The following is a 25,619-nucleotide window of genomic DNA, read 5'->3' as shown; positions in this document are numbered from 1 at the left end:
CGTATCGCATACAGCTTTTCACAAGATGGAGTTTGATGAGCTTAAAAGCAGTTAAGCACTTCTGCTCTTGCGATTCCCACCAGAAAGCTGACCACACCTGAGTACTGTAGTTCCTCTTTCCCCTATGGTGAGTCCAGTTTCCCTGTCCTCTCTTCCACTGTCTATCCTCTGCTTCCTGGTCAGCATGTTCCTACTGAAGGCTGAAGCAAAGGTTCACTGTACGTTCAGATTGCACCCACACCTCCTTCATGTCTACAACACCTCTGTTGCATGAGTAACCTTTTCTTCTTCTTCTTTCCCTAGGCCTTATTTTACTCGTTGCAATATTCTTTGTAAATCTTCATTCAGCCTGACAATATATGGTACTATTCCTCCTCCTTTACCTTTTGCTAGCTGTATTTCAGTCTCAACTGCTAACATAGCATCTGAAGAGTAGTTTGTGTTTGGTTTCCTATTACCTCTACAATATCTAATCACACTTTCTGCACAATTCAGCTGCCCAGATTCCTGGCATTTGCAAGAGAGCATTCCAGTTGTTTCATACTGATCTACGCCTACCAGATAAAGCAAAGTCCAATTTGCTACCTGACTACCATTTTCACGAGGATTAGAACTTTCTTCTCCAAGTCTACATTTACGCCCACTGATTTTCTTGTATTTTCTCTATGCCTCTTTTTATACATTTAACAGGTGGGTGTTGGATGTAATGTTTTCATCATATTCACTAAATGAGTGGCCCTGGGAGAAAGTCAATTACAGCTACTAGCAAGAGTCTCTGCTCTTATTCGAGAAGCAGAGGCTGTCCTGAAAAGCCCCAGGCTCAGTCCGAGCGATGATTCACAACAGCTGTCCTTGCCCATGCAAAACTGTGGATACTCTCTTGCCTGTACTTTAAAAAACACGTGACTTCTGTGTTCTCAGACTATTTGAAACCTCAATTCCTGTGCTCTCTACAAAGAAAAGAACAGAAGAATTTGTGGGAAAAATATCCGAAAGTTATGACAGGAAAGAACAGTGAATATGTAGGCAGGTTCTTTCAAACTAGCTGCGTGTTACTTGAAAGGTTTGCATCAGATAAAATAATATTTAATGTAGCTGATGGTAAAGTTTACAAATGGCCATTCATTCTAGCACAGAAGGCCAAACGCTGATACCCGAATACTTGCCAATCCTCTTCTCAGTAAGAAGCATGCATGCTGTTCACTCGAGGGCTGATCACAGCCCAGAGTGAAAACACACATCATAAAAAATTCAAATATCTGAAAAATGGCATTTTCTTATATTTTCTTACATGAGCATTCTTTGTTTTATAGTTCACAGAGAAAATATTTATTAAAGTAGGTCATGTTCCAGAAAAGTATTAACAAATAGTGCAAAGGCTCCAACTTGCTTACACCTGCTGGACTGGTCCTAGAAGAATGCCCTGGTTAACTGACAACTAAGCAGACTATCAAGATCCAAAAGCATCCTTCCTTACGCATTTGCATGCCAGATGGGTGGAAACAAGATGCTGAAAAATTAGCTCTACCAACTCCTGGTCATTATTCAAAAAGTACATTACCAGTCAACAAGATATCACAACACTTAACACTTTTTATATGGCTTGTGATGTTTTCCTTAAATTAATGGGAAGAAGCAGAAAAGATGTAGTTTTAGTCATGGGAAAGCAGCCATAATAATGCTTTTCCATCAGATATCTGAACAATATTCCTCTGACGGTGAAGGGTAAATATTATAACCTCCTTTCCTAGTCAGATGCACTGAAGAACTGAGGACCACTCATCAAAATGAGAAACAAGATTGATAAAGATTTCTGCCTTCTGTTTGTTTAAAAAACCTCTACAAATTAAACTGGCTATGATGAGTTTGAGAAGTACAGAAGTGATTGTCCCATAGTCATACACCAAATCTATTGGCAGAGTTATGAATACACCCTACAGTCCCCCTGCAGCCGTTAAATGATGCCTCCACATCTTTGCTCAAGCAAAACAAATTCTACTACTGCTCTCGCCAAAGCCTTTGAGGGCATTTTATTTTGTGACATTTCATATGACACCATTTGAATAACAGTATTTCTTACACTTAACTTGGACCAATAAGCCACTTATAAGCAGTTACTTTGGCACTGGGAATTTCAAAAAAGTTTAAAAAAAGTCACTTTTCAAGACACCATGAGACTGACTCTTCACAAATAGAGGTACTCTAATTTCACTGAGATTTTTTTTCTTCCTCCCAGCAAGAAAATATTAAGAGTAGCTTAAAAAACAAAACCAAAAAACCACTAAAAATGTACAATGGGAAAGAAGCTAGCTAACCCTTCCTTCCCCGAACCAAATATTCATGGTCAGTTCTTTTAACCACACCTGTTCAACTGACTGAAATTGAAATGTCCTGTTCTGCAGTCTGATGTGAAATGCAAAGTTCCCATTGGTCACAGTGGTTCAAAATCAGGCCCTAAATATGCTTATTTATGTTTGATTTAAAATAAGCAAGCTGTCTTCTTGCTATCCCTGCAAAACAGCTTTGCTAGCAATTGTCCAAGCAATCGGACAGTAGCCTTAGAAAGGCCACAATAAGAGGTCTTCAGTCGAGTGGTGTCATATGGTCTTCATTTAGAAGTATCACAAGAACATTACTTCTCACAGTATTTACAAATGAAAAACATATGGCTGTAACCTGTAATACTGCAAGAAATACTGCTCTTTGGGTTTGTTTTTGGCCTCAGACTTTTGAAACATGAACCAAGCTAAGGGATTTCAGCTTAATGTGTGATTCAGTCCATTCTTCTTCAGAGCTCAAAGTCTGAGAGACTGCTAAAGCTTGCATCTGAAAAAAGTGATTTGCCCACAACTATGGTAATGTACTATAGTTGGCAACGAGAGTAGCATGTATATCAAAAGGGTGTGGGGGTGGTTAATTAAAGACATCTACTTTCCATTTAACTAAAAAAAAAAAGATATTAAACTGGCTTTGGTTCCTATAAAGAGTTTTATAAGTCATATATAAGCCTCTTGCATTTACTATTTAGGTTCAATCAATATGGTTATCTACCTGTCAATTTTTCTTGCTCTTTAATGCAGAAAGAGAGCAGCCTTTTTTATAGCCAGCTCAGAAAGTACTAAGCTAATCAATACATGCAGCGATAACAGAATGATTTGAAACATGTAACAGAAGCTTATCACTTTGCAGTATACTGAACCCGTCAAAATATTTTCCTAGAAGTAAAGCGAAAATAGAAGTTCTCCATTTTTTATTACTTAAGTGGGTGGTGACATAGATGTTGTAGGCCTTTTGGATTTGTTCCTAGCTTTGTATTTTTGGGAAAATTTGGTATATGAGCATTTGCTACTTTGTAGGAACGTGAGGCCAATTTTGCAGAGAGATTTAAAAACTCTGCCTTGAGAATCAAACATTATCTCAATTGCCTTTGATTTCCCGTCCCTAAACATTTATTGGAAATCCATGCATTGTTCTGGAGAACTGCGCATAAGATTTTCCAGGAACGCATCTTCTGATGTTCCCACAGACCTTAAAACCCTTTGCTTTACTCAGTACTCTCAGTAATTTGTGTTCGAGTCCAATCTGAAAAGTACAGGCTTTCTTTCAGCTATCTCCTGCTGAGTTAGTCGATTTGAAATAATTTGTAAGCATTTGATTCCTAGAGGCTTAAATATACATACATGTATCAAGATTCTGGATTTTAATGCAGCAGAGGGAGGATCAGCTGTTATTGTGGTCTCTAACCTCTATTTTTTTTTAAGAAATGTATAGGATTTAACTATGCAGTTCTCTTTGAGTGGTAAGTAACAATCATCTGCCATCACACAATTTAAGTAGGTGGAATTCTACATAATACAAAAGCTCTTTACGATGTTCCAGGCTTTCCATGATTTACCAAATGTTAAATGCAAGCTCAGAATTAATATGTATATGTATGTAAGTATATGTCTAAATACGGACTAAAGAGCTGAGAGTTAATAAGAAAGGAACAGGAAATAATGTTTACCATTTGAGGCTTTCTATCAATTTTTCTATCAGTTTTAGCTCCAGAGCCATTGTTATCAATTCTGTGTCATGATATCTGGTGCATTTCTGCATGTCCCCCTGAAGTCACACGATGGCCTTATGGCCTCCCAGTTCTGAAAGGTCTGCTTCATGATTTCTGAATCTCAGAGGCTGGCAAGCCTGGGTGCTAGTTATAGAATCATAGAATCATTAAGGTTGGAAAAGACCTCTAAGATCATCAAGTCCAACCATCAACCCGACACCACCATGCCAGCTAAACCATGTCCCTAAGCGCCTCATCTACATGTCTTTTAAATACTTCCAGGGATGGTGACTCAACCACTTCCCTGGGCAGCCTCTTCCAATGCTTGACCACTCTTTCAGTAACAAAATTTTTCCTAATGTCCAGTCTAAACCTCCCTTGGCGCAACTTGAGGCCATTTCCTCTCATCCTTTCGCTTGTTACTTGGGAGAAGAGACCAACACCCACCTCCCAACAACCTCCTTTCAGGTAGTTGTAGAGCGCGATGAGGTCTCCCCTCAGCCTCTTCTCCAGACTAAACAGTCCCAGTTCCCTCAGATGCTCCTCATAAGACTTGTTCTCCAGACCCTTCACGAGTTTCATTGCCCTTCTCTGGACATACTCCAGCACCTCAATGTCCTTCTTTTAGTGAGGGGCCCAAAACCAAACATAGTATTTGACGTGCGGCCTCACCAGTGCCGAGTACAGGGGCATGATCACCTCCCTGCTCCTGCTGGCCACACTATTTCTGATACAGGCCAGGATGCCGTTGGCCTTCTTGGCCACCTGAGCACACTGCCGGCTCATGTTCAGCTGGCTGTCAACCAGCACCCCCAGGTCCTTTTCCTCTGGGCAGCTTTCCAGCCACTCTTCCCCAAGCCTGTAGCGTTGCATGGGGTTGTTGTGGCTGAAGTGCAGGACCCGGCACTTGGCCTTGTTAAACCTCATACAATTGACCTCGGCCCATCAATCCAGGTCCCTCTGCAGAGCCTTCCTACCCTCCAGCAGATCAACACTCCCGCCCAACTTGGTGTCATCTGCAAACTTACTGAGGGAGCACTCAATCCCGTCATCCAGATCATTGATAAAGATATTGAACAAGACTGGCCCCAGTAGTGAGCCTTGGGGAACACTGCTCGTGACCGGCCGCCAACTGGATTTAACTCCGTTCACCACAACTCTCTGGGCTCGGCCGTCCAGCCAGTTTTTCACCCAGCGAAGAGTGTGCCTGTCTAAGCCGTGAACCGCCAGCTTCTCTAGGAGAATGCTGTGGGAGACAGTGTCAAAGGCTTTACTGAAGTTCAGATAGACCACATCCACAGCCTTCCCTTCGTCCACTAGGCGAGTCACCTGGTCACAGAAGGAGATCAGGTTGGTCAATCAGGACCTGCCTTCCATGAACCCGTGCTGGCTGGGCCTGATCCCCTAGTTGTTACATTGGGTTTTGCTCAAGGCACCAAACCATAACATTTTTTACCTTCACCCTTAGAAAACAATACTGATAAGTAAAATGAAGGAGAAAAGTAAAAGAAATCAAAAGGATCACAAAATTGTAAAGAAATCCTTACAGGAGATAACTGAAAGTCTACAGAGCTCTGCTGTTCCTATTTCTCTATCAGAAATGGCCACGCATAGTGCAGACAAGTCTGAACTAGCTCTCTGTGGGTGAGCCAAGGTCTGGAAATCACAAAACAGCATCCACTCAGAGTCAGGGATTAGTCCATGGGTGCATAACTGCTGCTAACACTACATCCTGACCCAGTCTGGTAAGTCTGTGTGAACTTACCATGAATCTCTACAAGCTCAGAAATCACTAAACCACAATCCATTGCACAGTGGAGCCATGCCAGCAGCAAGGCATTAACAATGTTGTCCACTCCAGAGGAGCTGAAAGATGGATGGGCATCTCTGAGGGCAGAATTGGGCCCAGCAAATGAGCAAAGATTCTTAGAGCAACACCTCAAGTGACACAAATTATGTTATAAAATTGATCCCTTCCTTACACATTGCAGAATGCTTCCAGGGCACTCAACATCCTATTCCATTAAGCCATGATAAATGAGACCATATTTCCACATCAGTCTGAACCCATCTTTTAAATCTGCTTGTTCAAATATTTGCTTACTTTTTCCCCTTCCCTTCCTTAAGATAGCAAAAACTGTCTTTCTCTTTTCCAACTTCTCACGTCTTAATAAATGCCATTATTGCAGAACCACCACCTAGGAATTTTACTTCTTCACAGAATTCTTCATCTCAAGAGCATGCAAAATTTTGAGAGAAATCACTGAAAAACATTTTGTGTGCAATCTCTATGCGTACACTCAGCAACTTAAAAAAAATGGACTCAAAGATACAAGAGAGCCATAGAACAAATTATGGAGAAATGCCCCAAAAAAGTAACTCTCCTACTGCTAGTTTGAAGAAGATCACCACCACCACCACCTGGAACAGTGTTAAGATGGAAACCTGTGGAGAGGTGCAAAATTGTTTCAAGCAGATCACTACGGCTCGAGGTGGCTAGGGAAGGTTCATAAATTGATAAGCACCACCGAAGGATCATAAGCCTCCACATCAATTGTATAAAGATTACAACAGAGCCACTCTCTGCAGTCATTCTGAAAAGGTTATGGGTTTCACAGGTGTGCACTGTCAGTTCTGATTAAGCTTAAACTAAACCAGTTATCTATAACATTGGATTGGAAGGAGTTTTATTGCTGAATGCAGGGTAAATCAAATTCAGGATACACATCTGTGGAAAAACACAGAAGGCCAAAGTTCACAGCCCTGACACAGACAAAAAAAAATCCAACCCTCCAAACTCAGGAGGAGATTTGCCTGTAAAAGATCCATCAGTCTGGCTATTGTCATACGTTCTGTATTGGAAAGGAAAGTTATTCGTCACCTTAACACAGCTTTGGGTTTTCTTTCCCTCTTCAAATTATTGTTTGCTCTTATAACGCAGACTGTTTTAAGATTATTATCTGCATTCATTTCTGAAGTGCCTAGAGTTTACCATTTATCTGATCATAAATGAAATTAATTATACACCTATACTTTTCACTACACAGGATATAAACTAAAGCAGCTATAGCAACAAATTCACAATGTAATTTTTCATCTGTGTGACTAGGAATCTTACCAAAAACAACAGTTCACACCAGAGTTTCTTAGAGCTACTCAAAAAGACTGTGGGTGAAATCCTGCGCCCAAGAAACATTGCTAACAACTCAATTGATTTCAACAGTGCCAGGTTTTCACTCAAAAATTAAAGAAAGAAAAAATGCATTCTTAATAGTTGATTCAAGTTGCAGAAGGTCCATTCTGCTTCCAAAAATACTTCGTATTAATGCTGCACTTTAAAGTGCCTCTATTGACTCATAGCGTTAATAGATGGCAAAAGTGAAAAAAATGTATTTGCTTTTGCAACATCATTATTTCCTTTGCATGCCATTATTTACTTGCCAAACAATGCTAGCGACAAATCGCAACAGACTATGAAGCCATCTACATCAGCAGATTTTTAACCTAAGGTAAAAATAAACAGAAACATCTGTAAAGTAATCTTGTACAAAGCTACGTTTATTAACAAATACATTTTCTAATAAAACACCATCTGCAAGCAACCCTCAGCTTCCACTTGATATAAATAGGCCTTTTACTGTTTTCAGATGCAGTTCCCAGAAAATTATTCCAAGCTCTACTGCAAAACACATCAGTCTTTGTTGCTGCCTGGAATGTTAATAAATAACATCAAGTTTTTAAATAGTCAAATTATTGGCTTGAAACAATTATTCCAATAGAAAAAGCTGACCTTTTGCAATAAAGTGGTTTAAGAATGCATCGCTCCTCATTCCTAGTATAAAAATATTACCAAGCAGGGAAATATTTTGGGGAAAACAGAAAGCTATGAAAAACCCATATTGCGATTCTGCTCATACGTACACTATAAACCTACCTTGCAAAGGTTACTGCTTTAGAGAAACTCAGAATAAAAGAAAAAGTATACAGAGTATAAGTAGTTCAGTTGGTATCCTTATTACACATCTGTGCTTGGAATGGACACGAATATGAACCAACTAAAATGTTCCTCACAGGACTACTGTACTGACCAGCAATACAAAATTCAACAGCTTAAACTGTTGGTAGCAGAGATTGGGACTGAATCCCAATATTAAAAGCTCTTCAAAATGCGTAAAAGCTTTGATGGGACACATTTTCATAAGCATTACTCAGAACTTAAGCCACATTAATTCCATTAAAAGCAACGGGAATTTAGCAAACTCTGCAAATAAACTCCTTGCTGGTAGAACTATTTAGTTCTGAAATTTGAACACTGCCATTCTTCCTTAGGGTTTAAAACAGCAATCTTTCTATCAAACTAGCTCCTAACTGAAAATGCAGGAAGAGTGAAAACTGCAGATGAATTGAGATATTAGAGTTCTCTGTCCAGAATTCTAGCTGGTATAAATGTATTACATCCAACAGAGATCTAGCCTTTTAATATTAATTGGAAACAAGCAATGTTAGTGTTCCAAACTGTGCTTTTAAAACTTCATTAAATATTGCTACTGGGACTATCACAACAAACTTTGCCAAAAGTAGTCATGCACATTCTAGAAAAAAGGAATGTTTTAGACCATAATTCCAGGAAATGGAACTGCATATTTCCAGAGGAAAATATTCAGTGCATGAAATACTCAAGCGGTATGAGAGAGAAGATATTTTAAACTACTTACTTCAGTAACAGGAGGAATGTTGAGCTTTGGTACTTTGTTCTTCGAACTAGGTGTGTTCACTTTTCCTTCCAGCAGTGTTCCAAAGGACTGATTTCCATATCCACTCTCAATTTCTATCGGAGGTTTCAGTTCAGGTGAGTCATTGGGTACCTGGTCCTGACCGTCCATAGGCCTGACATATGCTGTAGGCTTTTGCTGGACCATGCTGGTTTTACAGTGAAGTCCTGGTGGGAAATTCTGGGTCGAAAGACCATTGTTCGCAGATAACAAAGATGTGGAAGGAAGTGGAGATCCAGGACCATGACCTACAAACTCAAGCTCTGTGGGTGACTTCGAATGACTGTTTTCTTTGTAAGTATGTTCTCCAGCTGCTGACTTTGAATGAGTATGCCTCCTCGAATGTGAAGATGCTGCCATAGAATTTGCTTCCTCAGTTCCTCCACTTTTATGCTGCTCACTCTGACAATTATAGAGGTCTTCATACCTGCCCTGTGGCTGGTCATGAGAAGAGCTATGCTTTGTCCGACTCTGCTGACTACTGGATTGGCTTGGCTGGGCCCCACTAGAGTTGTGACCACCACGTGACCAGTCTGTCCTCGACTTCCTGCTGCTCTGGTGACTGTGTATCAAAGTAGAATTAGATGACAATGAAGAAGGCGGAGGCATTGATGTCGATGAGTGGCCACTGATCTGATGAGATGGGATCATCCTGTTTCTTGGTTCTGGGAAAAAGTTCTGTTCATTTTTGTCAATGGGTGTCTGTGGGACAGAATTCTTTGGGATTCCTACAAGGTGGCTCTGGTTGGAATGATTGGTTAACAGGTCCTTCATCTCATCATAATTTCCCAATGTGTTCTGGACACGGTTTGCAAGGGCATCACCTTTATTTGTCTAAAATATTAAAAAAAATAAATAAAGGAAAAGAGTAAGTAAATTCCTGATTACAAAGTTACTGCTCAGAATAGTTGTCTTAGAAGATGGCAAATGTTAGCTGTTTAATGGTGTCATGCTGACATTTAATTTAATTTCAATTACATTTTGCATATGTTATGTAAGAAAAACCGATCAATAACTGTGTTCAAAGAATGTCTTGAAACAGGCTTGCATGAGTAACACTTGCACACTGCTTCCCATTTTCTTAAATATGCTCTCAGGGAAGTGTTTAAATTGCATCAGTTATGGATGTTAGGAGCAAAATAGACTAGTTTTGTGTTAGAGATGTTGAGCTTGTACATTTCATATCGTGCAAAACATGAACGTGCAATTACTGGCTACTGAGCATTTGAATTGCAATCACACAGTTTATTTAAGTATGTTATTGCTCTATCAGCCCCTTGACCCATAGTCCTGCCATAAAGAGAAGCTGGGTAGTCTGTAATAAACATATAGCACCAGACTCTTCACTCCAGTGTAACTCCGATTACTTTTCTATAGACGGTTCACTTTGACCTAAGGTATCTACCATCTGAATCCAGAAAAGAAAAAGCTTCTACTCATTCAAATGCTACAGTAGCTTCAAATAAAAGATCAAAAATATTTTCTTATAGAACATAAATAGACATGATTGCCACATTCTTAAGTATCTTCCATTGTCTGCAGGCTGGTTGTATTTGTGAATCGTGCTTTTCTTTGAATTCCAGTAATTATTAAATAAATACTGACTCATCTGTGTTTCACTGCTATTATACTTTTTCTTTTGAAGCATGAAGTGGGTTTTTTGGTTCTTTTTCCTTTTCCCTTTCACTTGTAAAAAGCTGGACAAATAAGCTGGAAGCTATAATTAATACGCAGCTAATTTTCTCTCTCTTCCTGTTCTAACTCACCCTACAGAGACCCAAAGTACCAGCCTTCTTACTGAACCTTTATGTTCCATTGAAATGACCAGCAAAGAACTAACACATCTTATTCCCCATGCTTATTACTTTACAAGACTTAAAGGACAAAAACAAAGCAAAACTATAGTTCCTGTTCAAGCAGATGGTTAACTTCTACAGTCTAGAATTAAATTACAAAGTTACAGTGTATGTAAGATACTTCAGGATATAGCCAACTATACTTTTACTTATGTTTGGGTTTTTTTTTCACTCAATAGAGCATGTAGTGCCACAGTCCAAAGCTGCCTTAACACCAGGCCATAAAGATGGGGAAAGGCAGCACTATGAGCTTGTGCTTGGTTAGAGTGTCACACTGCATTCCTCAACAAGGGATCCTACCATACCACTGATCCCATTTTCCTCAAATATTAGGCAGAAGTTTTGTGTGATGAAAAAAATCCATGCATGGATTTCTCCTGAAATGTCTGCTTATATTACTCACTGCTGAACTAGTCAGGAGATGAGAATAATATTGCAGAAAGATTTTTTTTTCCTTAGTACTGCACATGCCATAAAAAACGTTGAAAAAGAAGATAATAAATGCAAATTTCCTTTTTCTCATTCTCAGGGATTGTAACATATATTACCACTGCACTGAGGCAGTGATTTAAAAATTAACTGTTCAACGTTGTTCCCATCTATATACATCTTGCCAGTGCTCCTAACTGACACAGTTAATAATCCCAGTTGTGGAGAACCACGAATCACTTTTATTCACTAAGTCCCTAGGTTGGTCATTTTAGTGGCAAAAATTATATTCCAGCTAAGCCAAGAATAAGCTCTTTGTATATGAGCAGTCTCCTTCAACTGAGTTGCACAATGAGTTGTTTGGGCAGCAGCCAAAACCAGGCTCTCTCTGTTCAACCCCCAAATTTAAAACAAGGAGATTCCATTGTGCTTAAGGGCCCAGCAGGAATTATGATGCGAAGTCTAAACACTTACATACTTGTTCTGTTTCCTCCTTCCCCAAACACTTTAACTCCTTATGGAACAGCACACGGGAAACAACCAACTATTGAAAAAAGCCTGACCACCAACCTTCACCTCTGGTTCAGCTACACTTCCAGGGTGCATTTAGCTTACTTTCCAGAAAGCAAAAGTTTCAAAAAAAAAAAAAAAAAAAAAAAAAAAAAAAGTACTCACAACATATCATCACTGTAACACTTCAACATCACAGCACATTAAATGGCTCTTGTCTAGATCCTCACAGAGGGGATCAATATTTTAATTTGGATGTAGAGCTTTTCAATCATTTCTGTGTTGGAGGTATCTGATTCTCTCAACTTATTTTCTTTTATATGTCACATAATGATAAATATAATTTTGCTTGATATTAACTCTGTTTTATGCAGAATGTTCACATCCTGAGGATAAAAGACACTGTAAAAATGTTAGGTATTATTATTTGTAGTCGTTTACTGGGAGCATTAATAAAAAATTTATTTCCTGAAAAGCATGGAGATTAAATTAATTTAAACATTCTTAGCATATTTTAAGTGCACTAAAGCTCATATCCAATAGCTATTAAGTCAATGGAAGGATTATTACTCTCTTCAACGACCTTTGGACCAGATTGCAAAGCAAAAAACACATAGTGAATGTGAGTGGTAATTTGGCTTATGCTTGAATAAAACTAGAGCACACACAGCTAAGACCAGACATGTGCATCACAACCTGAACGAGCTCAGGTGTGTAGTGCAGTGTACTACCTGCATTTAAAACATAAAGCATAACGTTAATGTTTTTATTTTATTTCCTCAACAAATTCAGGGCTCTCATGAGAAGCAGAGTATTCTTGACAAGCCTGGATACCAGCAAGACAAACACAAAATTCAGTCATAATTTCCGGTTGCTCTTTGTTACTTCCAGATTGGGGACAATTTCTACCTTCATATTCTGGATGATTGGCTGATTTCTTAAAGGAAACCTCTGTACACCTTATTTTCTGAACAGCGTGTTGAATCACAATTTTGCTGCTATCAAGGAAATGTAGCATTTTCTGAGTATTCCAAGGCATAAATTATACATCTGGTTTGTGACTCATGGCTAGTAGCCTTCCCCCTCATTCTAGGCCCTCGTTAATTTAGGAAATGTACACCTTCCTACATTTGCTTCTATTGCTTTCAAAAAATATCGGTAATAGAATCCTATTGGAAGACTAATTTGCTAGCTAGCTATTGCATTATAGTTTTACAAAGAAAAGAACTAATGCACTCAAACTTATAGGCCCAATTTACAAGGGTTTTGTGAAAATTTGTATGAAACTTGAGGTTTCATAATTCATTCACTTTCTCATGCTTCATAGTTAAACTAACCTTCATGGATTAGAAGCCGAGATCTTTTTTATGCTAAGCTTGAATAGCGTGGAGGGGCTTTACCTGAAAAAGATAAATGATTTAACATTCCCCAATGGAAATGCTGCCCATTGGGTTCTCTTTCTCAAGTTGAACTCTTCTGAGGCAATTCCTTTGAAAAGTAACAAAAATGCTCCTACTGTTTTCTCTAAAATACTCATCTCTGAAACTCTTTACTAATTCAAAACATTAAAAGGTACCACCAATTCAGTAATAAAATTGCAGCTTCTCTCAGGAAAACTCTGACATTGCTTTTTCAAATGTCTGTTGTCATAACACTGCAGGCTCTTCTCTGATCAATTCTGCAAAATCAAGCATTAGTAGGTTGCACCAGAGTTCGAAGGCAAGACCTGCAACCCACTTGCATTAAAGGGCAACACAGCCCTCGCTGCCCGACCTTCCCAAAATAATGCTGGATGTCATCACATTGTCAACGGTTTTGTTTCCCCACGTGAGACAGTGGAGCTTCAAAAGAACACTTTTATCTTTTAATAAGCATGCACAAATGTATTTTATACACCACAGAAATAAATCTCTCTTTTCATGTATGTGTACACACACATACACTACAAAGAATCAGTGTAGAAACATGCACTTGTCCCAAACTATAATGATCACCTACGTTTTATTTGACAGAGGGATAGAAAGAAAGATGCTCTAGCAGCTAGAGCAAAGAGATGATAGATGGAGGCAGACACTCCACACATCTCGTGATACACAAAGGCAGTAAGCTCCATGAGAAAATGTGGGCTTTTTTCTTTGACCAAGTTTTAATACCCCCAACTTTAGAGCCATCTTAAAACAGCTGCCAGTTGTTCAGTCTTTAAAACATCAAAACAGCAGTGGTGGTATTCCCTACCCCAACAGTCCCTCCTCTGGGTTACTATTGAAGCAAATGAGGAAGGAATGATAAACAACTAAGGACACTAGGTCTGGGAATAAAAGAAAGGAAAAGAGACATTTTCTATTTCCTGAGAGCTGATATTCCCAACCTTTCCTTTGTCACTGTAATATCCATCTTACCTCGCACCCCCAGATCTTTCAGAAACGTACCAGCCATGCCTTGAGCTGATGCTCATTAGTAGAGCTAGCCCAGCTGAGGATGTGGACCTTGTGTACATCACAGGCCACAACAGTTGACTTTGTGGGGCAGTGTTTTATCTCATTCTGCTCCCGCTGAGAGCAACCAGAAGAGACTTGATGGGTGCAGCTTGTTGTGTGCACCAGGCCTTGAGTCTCACCCACACAGAAACATCTGTTCATCTCAAAATGGAAAAGGAATTCAAACTGAATGTGCAGCACATTTGTTCTCACCTCATGGCCTCTTCATTTTATTTTAGAATAAACGTGAACAAAACCCCGAGTTTAGTTTTGCACTTGCTTAAGAATACAAATCACTACAGATCCACTAAGAGTTAGATCCAGCTTTCATTAGTTCCTAGGAAACCGTACTGTGGTTGGTTCTTAGCAATGCAGAACTTACAAAGGAAAGACCAGTCTATCACTTTGTCCTTTTTTTTCCCCATAGTGTAAAATGTAGGCAAGACCTAGCTTTCCTATTCCGTCTTGGTTCTCTTTGTTTTGCAAATTTAAGATAGATGTAACTATTTTTGCATGCAATTTCCTCTTAATTTTTATCTTTTGCAATTTATAATTACAATGCTTTTTAGGATAGTAATACATTATGTTTTGCTCAATCCCACAGATCTGACAAACTTCTCTGCCAAGCACGTGAAAAGCAAGTAAAAAAAAAAATTTGCTCAGGAAAATCACCAGGATGATTTTTTGCTTTTTAATTGTTTAGTTTTTGACAAAACATATGCTCTGTGTATGCTTGGTGCAAATACATGCACACTAAACAGATGTAAAATCAGACATTATCATTCTTATGGTATAATAGATATTGGGGGGAGCGTGTTTTTGGTTCCTGACACAAAATTTTGCAGTGATTTGCATATAGGTCTCCCTACTGAAATCCAAATGACCACTTACATGAAAAAAACATTTGCACGACCTGCAGGAAATCTTAACAAAATCAGTTCATAGTAGGATATTATTCCCATAAATAAAGGTGCTAAAATGTGGTCCAATGCTGAAATAGTGCATTGATTAGATTTTTATAAAAACAAAACAAAAAGACCCCACAAACAAACTGTCCTAGTGCATAGTCCTTGTCTGGCTGAGTAAGTCTCTGTCATGGATGAGTGGAATGCACCTCACTCTAAGGAGAGAAGCAGCAATATATTTTATTGAGGTAAAATAATAATTTGACAGAGTTCAATAAGCTTGATGGAATTTAACACAGTTTAACACTGGTTTGACAAGGTTCACCTTATTAATTACTGCATGGAAGAAACATACAAAGGAAAATTGAGTTAGAATCAAGTTAGAATGATTCACGCAGAGACCAGAGATGCAAAGTAAGTAGGACCCTCCCGTTGAGTCATGAGGTTCAGAGTGGACCCCCTTGCTTTCTAAACTCCTTTGGCAGCTTAGGTGAGGCTGGATCCAATCTTAGTCTCAGACTTGGTCAACGGTTTATGTCTAATGGAATTATCCATACAATATTTACAATTACATTGAGTAGCTACATGGATTAGTAATGTTTCATAGTGTTAATTCAGCATGCTATCAGTCACTTACCGAGGATCTGTCGTGGGTAAGGGATCTCTCCACCTTGGGTAAGGAAGGATCTCTAGTCTCAGGTAAGGAATCTCTACCCTTGAGAGGTGTCCCTGCTCAAGGGAAGAGTTACCTGGTGGGCAGTCCAGCTACAATTCAGGGAGAGCTCAAATTGGGCCCATCCTGATGGTAATATTTATAGGGTTAAGTAGTTGGCTGCTAGTCAATAGTACAGATAAGATAGATGTCTTCATTTTAGCTCTGATATCTTGTTCTGTATTTTGGTTACCTTGCACTTTTGGGTTTCGAAACCACCTTTCGAAATATTTTTCAAGACACCTTCACTCCCTTTTACATGAGCCAGGGGCTTTCCAGCTCGCAAGTTCACCCCAAGGACGTGAGGCCTGTTGCTCCTTAGTCAGCCTGAACCAAAGTACAGCTAGGAGTCAAGTGTATCCATCACACTCTCCCAGTCTATAATTATTAGACACCATTTGATAATACTGACAGTCTTTCCTCTTTCCTCCTCCTTTTCGGGTGATTTTCAAAGAGCCCTCATCCTCCCTACAGCTGCTAACAATGTAAAATGGAAAGATGAAGTCGTGGCCTTTCAATGGATGTCACTGATTGGGAGGAGAAAGAGATATGGAAATTTACATTCTGATGAATTCTTCAGGGAATGTCTTACTGAAAATCAAAGCAGCAGACATCATAAAGGGGGACATCCCTTGGTGATCAAAATCTCAGGCAGCAAAGCTCCTTAGAGAGAATAAGACTTGTCATAAGTCCCTTTCATACCCTTATTACGCTCCCCAAAGATTCAGATAGTCTCCCAAAAGACTTCTTTGGATGGTTATGATTGCACACGAAAGCTTATGGACTCATTATCTATAGAGAGGACATTGGTTTTAACAACTCATGTATATTTTCTTCTTAAAAATAAAAGGACTAAGTGCTAGCTTTGTAGATACAAACCCACTTGTAGGTGCACATACTTGTAGCTGCACATACTTCTATTTCAGGACTTTGCTGTGTGTTTAGAGGAAGAAATCTTGAACTGACTGTAACCAAAATTCCCGATTCTGTCAGTGCTAGCATGCAATGTTGGGCAGAGCATTCAGTTTGCTCTGCTGCCATATGCTGATTTGGATAATCAGTGTGTTCAAGAGTGTAAGTACCAAGGCAGATACAATGCTTTCATTTCTTACAGGTGATGAGAAGCTTTATTTGTATTTGTAAAATGCATTCAGGTAAAAGACATTCTGAAAATGTAAAGCATAACAATGCAATTTACCTTGTAGGGTTCCCCAAAGAGGTTAAAACCTGAAGCAAAGAGATCTTCATCTTGCTGGACTTCTTGGTTTCTTCTCTCCCATTCTTTCCGCTTAAGTGCACTCCGGTCTTGCTCATAGTGACTGAAGAAGAGAAAGACAAAAAAAGACAACACATTATTTTCCCCATAATTTAGTTACACATTCATTATTATCAGTAAGAGCAGCAAAACATCAGAAACAATGCAACTCCTGAGGACAATTCTGAAAGAATGAAGCAGCCACTGAATAATTTTCCCAAATGTAAATTTGGAATCATAATACTATATGAAATTGGGCAGTAGGACAGTCAGTACACTTCTAAAATGAAAACAGACAAAAATGTTCTTTTCAAATTAACAGAGCATTATGCAGAAGAATAAAATATATTTTGATGCATTTGTATGAACACTCTCTGAAAAACATGTGCACGCACACACACAGACAAACGCGAGCACGTGCACCCACAAAGAATGTGTCTGTGCAGAGAAAGCAAATGTGAAGTCAAGGAAGCACAGCAACATCTTCAAATCCATTTAACTGTGTAACACTTGTCTCCATCCATCCCAATGCTCCAGTTCAGCCTCATGTGATTTAGACCACCTAATTCTGTCTCATGTACTTGTTAAAATTTATGTACGGCTTCATTGTGGGTGTCAAGGGGGTTTTAAAAAGTGTTTTTGTAGCAGGCTCCTGCAAGAGACTTTAAGATAGTTGATTCCAGTATCAGATAATTCTGCACACAAACAAACAGAAAAGGATCTAGTGCCTCAGTGTAGCAATGGCGAGTGGCACTTATCTGTATGTCAGCTTACTTTGTGCACCTGCCAGACCCAGATGAGAAGCTGAGAGACCACGTTCATTTCTCCCCTGAATAGCACTGAAGTACTTTGGCCTCTTGGCTTTGCAAACTACCTCCTGCTCCTCTGAGGGAAAAGATATAATTAAATTCCTGAAGGAGGGGGAAAATAGGAAAGGAAAGAGGAAAGGAAAAGATGCATGCTTCAACTTGCACTGACAACCTCTCATGTGAGAAGCATTAAGGGACACTTCTGTGCTTTCAACCAGTATTTGAGTTGTTATGAGGCTTTTGGCTCTGTTTTGTGTCAGTTAATTAGCTACCAAATTCCAGATGACAATTTGAATAGCGGATTCCGTATATGCACTGATGTTATCTGTTGTAAGCTGTATTTCCTTGATAGATTCTGGACATGCATGCACACCGTCTATGTACAAATACATACATACAAACGTACATATTACATACATAACAAAGAACAGTTAATTCTCCTATCTCTGGCGAGAATGAATTAAATCTCCATAGAGCTCCACTGCACTTGGAAGATAACCAAATATCTACAACTTTTGCCTTTTTAGCTCAGCATGATGTTGTATTGAAAGCTTCACACCGAGAGATATAATGAGGAATGAACTGCACAGTGATGAGGCTTTAACAGTGTATAAAGTCACTGATTTCTGAGTGAAACCACAATTACTAATTTGAAGCACCAGCTAATTAAAACCACAGCTATGTATTTAGCCTCTCGTTATACCTACTGCAGTTTATAATTATGAGGACCTCTTTATCTACTCAATTAAAGTTCTTATGATTCAGGCAGGTTGTGTTTGAACCTGCAAGGCCTGCAGAGAGCACAGGAAAGCATATGTCTGATGACTCCATGTATCCTTACACTCATATTCTTGTTTTTGTACAGGGAAGGAAAGAAAAAAAGAAAGACTAATGCCACAATGAGATCCCTAAATAAAAAATATGAATTAATAATTGGTTTAAGCAATTCAAGATCACTCAGGCTTGGATTGAATAAGGCTTGAGTACGGCTCGTAAGCAGAATGCAAAGCCACCTATATAGGCTGAGTCGAATGATTTCCATCCACATTTTTCTTTTACAAGTTAGAAGGCTGAAAAGATGCCACATTTTATTTATTTATTTATAACACCTCCTGATGTAGTGATGTCACTGGCACCAACATCAAGCTCCAGAACGTTGTTATAATCATTCCTGGTATTTTTGCAGAAGCTATAGTACTATTTGCTGGTTTCCTGAGGGAGATGGAAGGGAGATTGTTGTAAGCAACAGTCACTTTACTATACCATACGTGATCATATTGTTGACATAATATTGCAAACCACAAGCGACCTGTTTACTCAAAGGTGAAGGGGGGCACGAGTCTCCCTTCCTTTCATGTCCTAAATCAAGATTAAAATCCACAGGTATAGGAATAAGTGAGTACAAAGGGTTTTCCAAATTGATATATGAAGATGAGGACAAGGTTGACTCCATTCCTCCCCACAACTCTTCTGGAATAGGGGGCTGGTTTAGCCCAGGAATAATCCAGCCCGGGAGCAGTAGGAACACACTGTATTCACCCCTCATGGGAGATTTTTCCAGGGATTTCTTTGACAGTTTGACCCATAGATTGTATGAGTCTTGCAGCAAGACCATTATGAAGTTATGAGCCCAGTCTCAACCCCAGCAGAGTGGATCTAGTGTGTAAGCAGTGTTTTATATCCTGCATAAGTAATCTTTGCTTATGGAAGCAGTCTTATCCCAGGCACTGCCAGCATTCACTTCAGAAAGAATTATTCATGAAAGTTAGAGCTGCATTTTACAGCCTCCCAGTGGCAAACTTGGCCAGAAGTTTCAGGGTGAAATCCTGGGCCCATTCAAATCAAACTGAATCTGGCTACCGAACACACAGATCACAGAATCACAGATAACAGCACAGATCTCACCCTTCATGCGAGGTTCCAGCACTTTGTCATCTAAAAGCTCACTCTGGTCTCCAAGCACGCAAAGTATTTAGGGAACTAAGTGAGGCATTATGCCATATCCTACCTGAGAAAAAGCAGCAAAGGCTCTAAGGCTATTTAGATATGTCTTGTGACACATTACAAAAACACAAATTCAAAAATGATGAAAACAGCAGTAATTCAAGATGGCATAATCACTTTAAAAGACATTAACTTAAGCTAAGACAGTATTTACAATGTTAACAGCAAGAGGTTGAAAAAAACAGTATTTTCCAACACAACATACTGAAGTATTTCTCTTTTAGTGCATGTGTTTGTGAAAGATACCTATTCCATGCACCCAAGAGGTGAGCACAAAGGCACATCTCAGGCCCTGGACCCCAACGATGTTTATAGACTACCAAACTGTGAGCATCCATTTTACAACACAAGCAAAGCCCTAAGTGAATTGCTACCTTTGCATCAATCCAAATCTCTCTCTTATATATTCTCTTCTGAGAACAACAACAACAAAACCCCTAAAGGTTCATTTTGAACTTTCCACTCACACAGTCACATCCCAGCCTTAAGTGTACAAAGTATCTATTCAAAAGGAAGTGGTCAGGTCAATTACTTGGCTTATTTCTCTCCAAATGTACTTTTGCTACAGGAATGCTTGACAGGGCGCTGATTGTGGCTACAGAAAGTCAAATATTATAAGATCATACACAGATTAACATAACAACTTTTTTGGGTTCCTTTGTAATCCAAAGAGGGATGCTGATTAGATCTTAAGGCTGCAGTGCACTGAAAACCTAATGGGATGCTCTCCAGAAACTCTTAATGCAGCCACAATGCAATCTCTGAGACTTATGTTTAATATTTAGCTTAACTAATGTTCTGTGAAATACACATATGTGATTAGTGGTGAAGGTGTCAGTGAAAACTATAGTCAGATACCATGAGGAACACCAGAGTTCAGTCTGCCTCATTAGTATGAGAAATACTTCTTGACTCCTCTAAAGCCAGGAGAGTAGGAAATCACAAATACAGACTTTTGCAAACATTTAAAAAAAAAGAGATTTAGAAGAAAACAGCTGCAGGCCACAATACTCACTGCATCCGAGAGGGCCAGTTCCCTAGACACAGCTATTATGTGACAATGTAGTTGAAATACATGAGCTTTATTGTTTTGTTACCACTTACTAGATTAATAATTGAATTTCAATTGGGAAGTCTGTACATAAATCTGAGATGATCAGAAATGGTGAGCAGTAAGAATGCTACAAGAGCACATGAGACCACTGATCTACAAATTACCAGCATGCTGGATATGGCAGAAAGAATAGTAACCATATCTGTATTATTGTTTTGGTATGTTTAACATCGAGGCAGGCTGCAAATGCATTTTAAGTAACAGCATTTGATACTTAATCCTTTAAAATCAGACCAGAATACACCCATTTGTCATTCTTCTCAGCTATGGACACCCTGAGGGACAGCAGTGAGCTGAGGCACCATGACAGGCCAAGTACTCGGCCTGTATGAATCTGCAGAGTGTCAGCGAGGCCCATGGAGCTGCACCCTTCCCACCCGCTGTGGCCCACGATGGCTGCGGGGACAATCCGGATCAAGCAGAGAATGGAGAAGGTGGCTGAGGCAGGAAGAGATTTTATCAAGGCAAAAGATGACAGGCATGCACTTGGGTTTTGGATTGGAAGCTAAAAATGCGTATCTGGTGGTAAGAGATGGAAGTCACATATGCATTGTCTGCAAAAAGGAGAACTAGAAAAAGAATAAAATTCGGGACATTGGAAAGAACAGTGCAATCATCTGTGGTGAAACTGAAAGGATGTGGTGGTGCAAAAGATCTGGAGGGAAAAGAAAAAACCTTTTAGAACAGACTGCAACAGAGCAAGAGGTTAGAGGGAAGAGTTAAAGGAAAGCTGAAGAAATAAGACCAGCAGCTAAAGGCTGAGACCTAGCATTCGGGGTTTATCTTAAAAGATGTGCCACAGAAGTAGTCTCCCAAAGCGCAGAAGACTAGGCAAGGCAGACAAGAGCCTGAAAGACAGGAGAAAGAGTAGAAGAAAGTCAGGCCAGACAAGTTCGAAGGAGTAGTCACTGTGATACGAAGAAAATGTAGAAGAGAAAAAAAATGATCAAACACCTAATGTTGCAGAAGAATTATGAATGAGAACAGAACACTACTCTGTTGATTCAGTTAAAACAACAAAAGCCCAACAGGGAAAGAATCAATAAAAAAGCTGGAGCAGAGAGGCTTTATAGTAAGTAGCTACAGACTACATCCATGAGGATAAATGAACATTCAAGAAAAACAGCATTTATCCACAAGTTAGGGAAGAAGTAGTTGCTGTTCTCAATAACGTGTCTGAATTCACAAAAATGCACACCATAATCAAATGAAATATTCCCTTGTACTAGTTCCACCCCCCTTTAAAATATCGGATATGCCTATGCCTAAATGATGAAAGGAGTTGTCAAACTGAAATGTTTGTCATTTGTGGAAACAAGAAATAAACACAAGCTGCTAAACTAAGACACAGTGGATATAAAATTATACAAATTTGAGAACTGAAAGTCCTTTCCCAAGGTTATTTCTTCATAGTTCTGACTTTGGGACAGAATCGTTGCTCTGCCACGAGCACTCAGGAAGTTGGTGAAGTAAACTCAGAAACTGGGCTTCTTCAAAAACTAACTCCTATGCCTGCACAAGGTATAAACATCCCAAATCAAAAACCACTCATGAACATATTTGACTTACATTAGAAATCCAATTCACGTCGATGAGAATATTCCCATGCTTAAAATACATGCTTGCTTTTCCACATCAGGGCAATTCTTTTTCAATGCGAGTGAAAATGTAAGGCAAAAAGCATTTCACCTGATAATTAAACTAGGTAAAAGACTACTTCTAGCAAATACATTACAATGGGAATTCAACGCTACATAACTCCAGATTTATCTCACCATAACTCCATTGATTTCATGTAAAAGCAGAGTATCACAATATTGTACAAGGGAAGGAGAACAGGCTTCCTTGGTATATTCAGATTCTCCCAGTATACACTCTGGTATTTTGATACATTTATTCCAAATGGGGGGGGAAAAAAAAAAAAAAAGCAGCCTCAGCTCTCAAATGTCATTGCAGGTCTTAAAATGTATTCAGTAAATGAGAGGAATTTCAAAACCTGATCTTTAGGCAGAAATATGGCCAACTTAACATACCTTTCCTGCTCATCTGAAGTCTTTGTTTCACTTAATGATAAACATCATAAGCAGTACCACACTTAAAATAGCAAAATTACTCTGTTTATCACCACTGAACTTGCATCTTTGTCCTGGTAATTTTACTACTTGACAGAGACCAATCAAGCCACGATAGAATAGCTTTACAACCTCTCACTATCTGTCATATTTAACACTTACTTTAATGTTGTGTTCTTCGTCATAGCATGAATAGTTACTGAAAGCATCTAGCACAGAACATATCTATCACTGCACTTCAAGATAAATGATTTATTTTAAAATATAGAATATTCTGTCTTTGATGTTCAACAGTTCTGTAGAGAAACACTTGAGATGGTCACTGGTTATCTATCCACATGAGCTAAATCTCTTAACAATTTGCATTAAAAACAATGCCATTCCTGTAGCACATTTGATAGAGAATACAGAAGATTAAAGCCTCTGAACAAAATAACACCCAAGAGACCCCTGGGCAATTTATGGAAATTTAAGCTAGGAGGCTAAGGTTTTGGCTTATATTTGTCATATTCTTCATTCTTTTGAGTTATTCCCCACCCCCACCCCCGTACCTAGAAAATGTTATTTTCACTCAATTTTCTCCTCTTTTTGGTATTATGAGACCCAAACCTTTTCTTAACGTGAATTTAGAAGGAACGATTCTGAGGGAATGGATGACAGAGATAAGCTCCTGAATAGTAAGCGTATAAAGAATAGATGAGGTTTCAAAGGGGAGCATTTATTGTTTCCTGTATCATAGCACATTGTCTTTCGATATGATTAGTTATCAGTCTGAGTTATCAAAAACTGGGATGAAATAAAGCGCTTACGCAGTTATGCTTCATTGATGTCAGCTAGGGGAGCATGAAAATCTCCATGAAGTTGGGTAATTGATGTGTAAATCAGAGCTCAATCACTCTGTAATAGAAATGGTCCCACTGCAAGTATGGTTGTTGAACAGTATTGCAGAAGGGTGGGAACGAAAGAGAGAAACAGAGTCAAGATAAGACTTATATATTAAAAATGATAATAACTGGCTATTTACACAATTTTCTCTTCGAGAGAGAAGTGCTGTCAGATATATTTAAATGCAAGCTGAAGACCACTATATTTGGATATCCTTATTCAGCAGTAATTAACTGTTTCTGTTTTATTAAAATGCTTGGGGACACTGTTATGGATATTTAAAAAGCAAATTAAATGAACATGTTCATCCTTTGAAACATGTGTAAATGACATCAGCGATTGTAATTTGGTTAACAATGTGTGTTCAAGGTATGTTTTGGAGTCCTATTACAGTCTTCTTGTCAGTTCAAATTTGTAGTATGAGAAACAAAAGCAAAACTGAATGAAAAGAGGGGAAAAAAAGAAAACTAAAGAGAAAAATGATTATAATATAACCACAGCTCCAAAATGACATTAAAAGACAAATAGTCATTAGAACATCATTCACATAAAATAGCTTTCCAACATGTGATATTTCTAAGAGTAAACACCTGATAAGTAAATAAAAGAGCTAGTTAAGATAACATTATGGGGTTGGTTTTGTTGTCATTTTTTTTTCTTTTAATAAATGAATGCACATTAAGGCATTGATATCAACTTCCCAGAAACACCTGGAATCCAGTATTCTAGTTATGACTTACACTAAACCACTGATAAACTCTAACAAACTTACATAAATGTGAAATTTATGAGCATTTTTGGCATCAAATGAATTACATTCAGGACAGGAGCTGGATTAGGAAGCTCTATTAAATGGGTAATGTGCTATGACTGTAAGGGACTCTGATTACTACAGCGGGTTGAATAGGGAAAGAGGTTCAACCTAAATTCCAAATTTCATTGCCCTTATGAGTTAACAGAATATGACAGTTTCTTCTTTTCTTTTTTTTTTTTTAATTTGTTTTTAATTCTGTTGATCTCTCCTGGAATTTGAAGTTTCTTCAAAATTCACTGATGGCAATTAAGCCATTAAGTCTTTGCCAAAGTATATACATTATAATTTAAACATATTTCACAGCATATCTCCTAATGGCTTCCTAGCTGCCATCATACTTCACATGCCCATCAGCACCAGCATTCTAAGTATTAATGTGTTATGGATGAATATAGTTGTGTTCAGTTGCATGCTGTGCATTATTCTTTATAGACATCAACAGTAAACATGTCATAGTACTGCTACAAAGTGTATATTTGTACATATATTACTCCCAAGGCATAACACTAATTTGATGCAATTAATGATCTTCTGACAATGCTTGTTACAGTCTGTTTTTCCTTCATCTGCATACCTCAAATTATTAAAAATTTCTTGAAAATTTCCAAGTTTCTTTTTGTACATGCACCACTTTCAAAGATTAAAATGTATTTTAATATATGTAAACACAAAATCTTGAATTTATTATCATTTAACGTGTACAGATTGCATTCTTACATCTGAGCTAAAAGGCATTTTGGAAGTCTACTTTTTGTCTTTACCTTTTTTCATATTTACAATTAAAATTGTTCTTTAATATTGCTACTCAAAACTTTTCTAGGCACCTGTAAGATGCTTCCTTAAAAATGGAATCCCCACATTTTGCACATATTTTCTTGAAATATCAGCAATGATATGCAATAGACAGCTAACAGAAATAAATGTAGCCTTTTAAAAAATGTTACAAAACAATCATTG

The 25,619-nt window shown here is 38.5% G+C and overlaps 1 protein-coding gene across 1 annotated transcript in view; it reads right to left on the bottom strand.

The window, feature by feature from the left end:
- Positions 1-25,619, bottom strand: part of AFF2 (ALF transcription elongation factor 2) — a 343,908-nt gene that overhangs the window by 239,039 nt on the left and 79,250 nt on the right. The window contains exons 2-3 of the mRNA XM_075162266.1: positions 16,908-17,028; positions 8,764-9,654 (exon numbers count right to left, since the gene is read on the bottom strand). Of these exons, the coding sequence (XP_075018367.1) occupies positions 8,764-9,654; positions 16,908-17,028 (1,012 nt within the window). The remainder of the gene's footprint in view (positions 1-8,763; positions 9,655-16,907; positions 17,029-25,619) is intronic.

This window comes from Calonectris borealis, chromosome 13 (assembly GCF_964195595.1).
Source record: "Calonectris borealis chromosome 13, bCalBor7.hap1.2, whole genome shotgun sequence".
Taxonomy (NCBI): Eukaryota; Metazoa; Chordata; class Aves; order Procellariiformes; family Procellariidae; genus Calonectris; species Calonectris borealis.
The sequence above is the reverse complement of the archived record's forward strand: the minus strand, read 5'-3'. Positions and strand labels throughout refer to the sequence as shown.